A 3,246-nucleotide genomic window follows, 5' to 3' on the forward strand; every position below is an offset into this window, starting at 1 on the left:
TTCCTATACTTGGCAGACTCATCAATTTTGAATATTAATTATACATAGTTTTCATTAAAGTAATCAAAAATTGGGGTGAAATAACTGCCTTGTTTCTCCTCTTGGGCTTTTGTACTATAACACCATGGTGGAGAGTCAAGTTTTCATTTTGTGGTACCACCATATAAATAGAAGTTAAACCGGCGCCGCTCCAGTTCCCAGGTTGCAAAGAGCTACGATTCGGCTCTCAATTTATTACCATAAATATCTTATTATTATTCAATTATTTTGAGAAGCAAGTATCTAAAGAATTTAATATATTATGATGTTCCCTCTAGTGTACTCTAGAGGTGCAGTAATGTATAGTAAATAAATTGTGCAGCAATATGTAATAAATACTTTCTTTGCTATTCATAAATTGCTTAATTAGAGCATATATTTATCTAATTATTTATGTTGTTTGTTACGGATAGATGACCCCAGGCGAATACTTCTCATTTCTGCTGGCCGGTATGACCAATGTGTGCAGGCCTATTGAGAATCTCGACGGCACCCTGAAAAACACAACTTGCCCTTGTGGACAATCCAATGAGGTCTATATTATCGTTGTACATGGATTTAATAATGTTCTCAATGATCTTTGTTAGTTAGTTAAATATGCTGTCAGATTACCTTTTATAATTAAGGTATTCTGACAGAAGTCCGAATGATAGACTTTTTGAAATAGTGTATAATAAGGTGTCTTAAAATTAATGATAATTAGTTCATCTTAGATCTACTCATGTAATAGCGTGTACTTTTTTTTCTCTGAGATTTAATCAATATTTGAAGTTAATCGCCTTTAAAGTGAAAAGTTTAGGCAAGATACATATCCTCATTGTTTTTCAAATTATTTAACTAATTAGTAGCAATGATTATGTCTATATCCATCATCATATTCATTCCTGTGCGGTCTTAAGATCCCGCTTATAGTCTGGCCCAAATGTCTCTACAACCAACTCTCTTCTACTCTAATCCATTCCAAGCTTCTTGAATGCTTCCTTTCCAGGAGATGCAAGGCCTACTTCTTGGTCTTTTCCCTTCCGTGCAGGTCTCGTAAATCTTCCTGGCGCTTCTATCTGGACCCATTCTAAGAAGATGTCCAAACTATCTTAGTTGGTGCTCCTCCAGAATGGTCTCAGCCGCTCTGACGTCGGGATTAGCGCGTATGATGGCGTTCCGTATCCTATCTCTTCATGCCTTTCTTTTTATATTTCGCAAATAATTCATTTCTATGGCTTGCGACTGACTCCTGTGGGGTGAGGGTCCACGATTCTGAAGATTAAGAAAGGATAAAAAGGAAGATCGAATGATAGACGGCTAGTTTGGTCTGCTTTGTCACCTCTAATCTTCCCAGTCTGACCACACTGAACATCTTCCATGCCGTTTTGGACCACTTCCTCTTCAATGTAACCACTTTCATTGAGATGAGCTCCTAGATATTTAAAACCTCTCAACCTGCTCCAATCTCTGTCCCCCAACCCTTAGTACCCTCATTATCCTTCGGGGTTTCTTTCCAATTCTCATGCATTTCGTCTTCCCCGGAACAATCTTCATATTTATTGTAGATAATTCCTCTTGGTCTATATTATATTATTATTATTTGGTCCTAAATTTCAGGAATCTTCTTCAGAGATATAGAAGCAAGAATCAATAGTACATCTCAGGATGTTATCTTAAAAACCATATATATTTAAGTGATGAGATGGTCGGGGTGCGGTTTGCAAAGATACAAGAATAAGTAAAGCTTATTTATTTGTGCCGACGGTTCGACCTGAATTTGAGGCCTTCATTAGGGCTGAAAAACATAACGAGATAACAACCCTAATTCAGAGTAAAATAAAAATAAAATAATAACAAACAAACTTGGAAATATGAATAAAAATGAATTTAGTAGATAGTACTTGAAATTAATACAAGATAAAATATAATATTGTAGAGGTAAGAATCATACAAATACTTACATTTTCTTCCGTACTCTTTATTATGTTTATGTTTTAATTACATGGAGACTGTCTGAATTTCAATAATTTTTTTGTATTAGTTGTTTTGTATATCTTACTTCTACAATATTATATTTTATCTTATATTAGTATCAGGCCGAAACCTCTGACCGCACTCCTGACCATATTCTCCTCATATCAATTTACTGTCGACTGTTAACACTTTTTTGCATCTAAACTCCCCGTCATAAGTATCGCAACACTTTGAAATGTTTGAATTCTACAAAAACGTCTGTTTCTGTCATTATAAAGAAAGGTTCTAAAGTCTTAATAACAATGAACATTTTTAAACTGGACATAAACAAGTATTATGAAAATAAATTACAATATTTCTTTCATTAAAGAAAAAAAAAATAGAAAAACTACTTTTTAAAATTTTCCTTTTTAACAATTTTGACTTTTAAATTTTTAATTTACATTTATTAGGGCGTATTGCCTCCTATGGCTTCAATGACTGCTTCCACTCGTCTTGGCATACTTGTAAAACGTTTTAGAAGGAAATCTTGGGGTATATTGTCCTATTCCTCCAATATAGCTGCCTTTAGCATTTCAAGGGTAGTAGGAGGTGAATCTCGTAACCGAACTTTTCTTATATAATCCTAAATGTGCTCGATTGGGTCAAGGACTTCTTACTGTCCAATCAATGATGCGGATATTTGTCGTGTTCAAGTACTCAGAAACACATCTTGCCTTGTTAGGACGGGCAATATCATTCATGAGCAACGATTCAGAGTCTATGAAGGGAATGCAAGACTCCTCAGATGACCACTAACTCGGTACGTGCGTCCCAAGATATGCCGCCCCCGAACATGATAGAACCCACCCACCCCCAAGTGGCTAAGTTTCTAACGTACTCCACTGACTATACCGCTCTCTAAGCTTTCTCCAAACGCTTTCACGGACATCTGGTCGGTTAAGGGTCACTCTCGTCTCATCAGGGAATAAAACATTTTCCATTCCTCCACAGTTCAAGATTGGTGTTCCCTTGCAAATTTAAATCTCTTCAGGCGGTGTTCTGCGGCGAAAAGAGGACTTTTAACTGGCCTTCTTTGGCTAAGGTTTGACTCTCTCAGTCTTCTAATGACCGATGACTCCAAGACTGATATCCCTCTAACACCAGCGATCAAGCTTCTAATGGAACTTATTTAAGCGTAGGATTGCGCTTCCGAAGTGCTTGTCTTTTCTAGAAGCGGTCATCTATGGGATTAGTAATGCTGGGTCGCCC

General features: G+C 36.5%; 1 protein-coding gene across 1 annotated transcript in view; it reads left to right on the top strand.

Annotated features, from left to right (window-relative positions):
* Window positions 1–452: 452 nt before the first annotated feature.
* Window positions 453–3,246, top strand: part of LOC106688776 (clotting factor G beta subunit) — a gene marked incomplete at both ends in the record, with an annotated part of 120,834 nt that continues 118,040 nt past the window's right edge. The window contains 1 exon segment of the mRNA XM_067046758.1: window positions 453–572. Within this exon segment, the coding sequence (XP_066902859.1) occupies window positions 453–572 (120 nt within the window).

This window comes from Halyomorpha halys, unplaced genomic scaffold (genome assembly GCF_000696795.3).
Source record: "Halyomorpha halys isolate HHAL.00 unplaced genomic scaffold, Hhal_1.1 Scaffold1203.1, whole genome shotgun sequence".
NCBI lineage: Eukaryota > Metazoa > Arthropoda > Insecta > Hemiptera > Pentatomidae > Halyomorpha > Halyomorpha halys.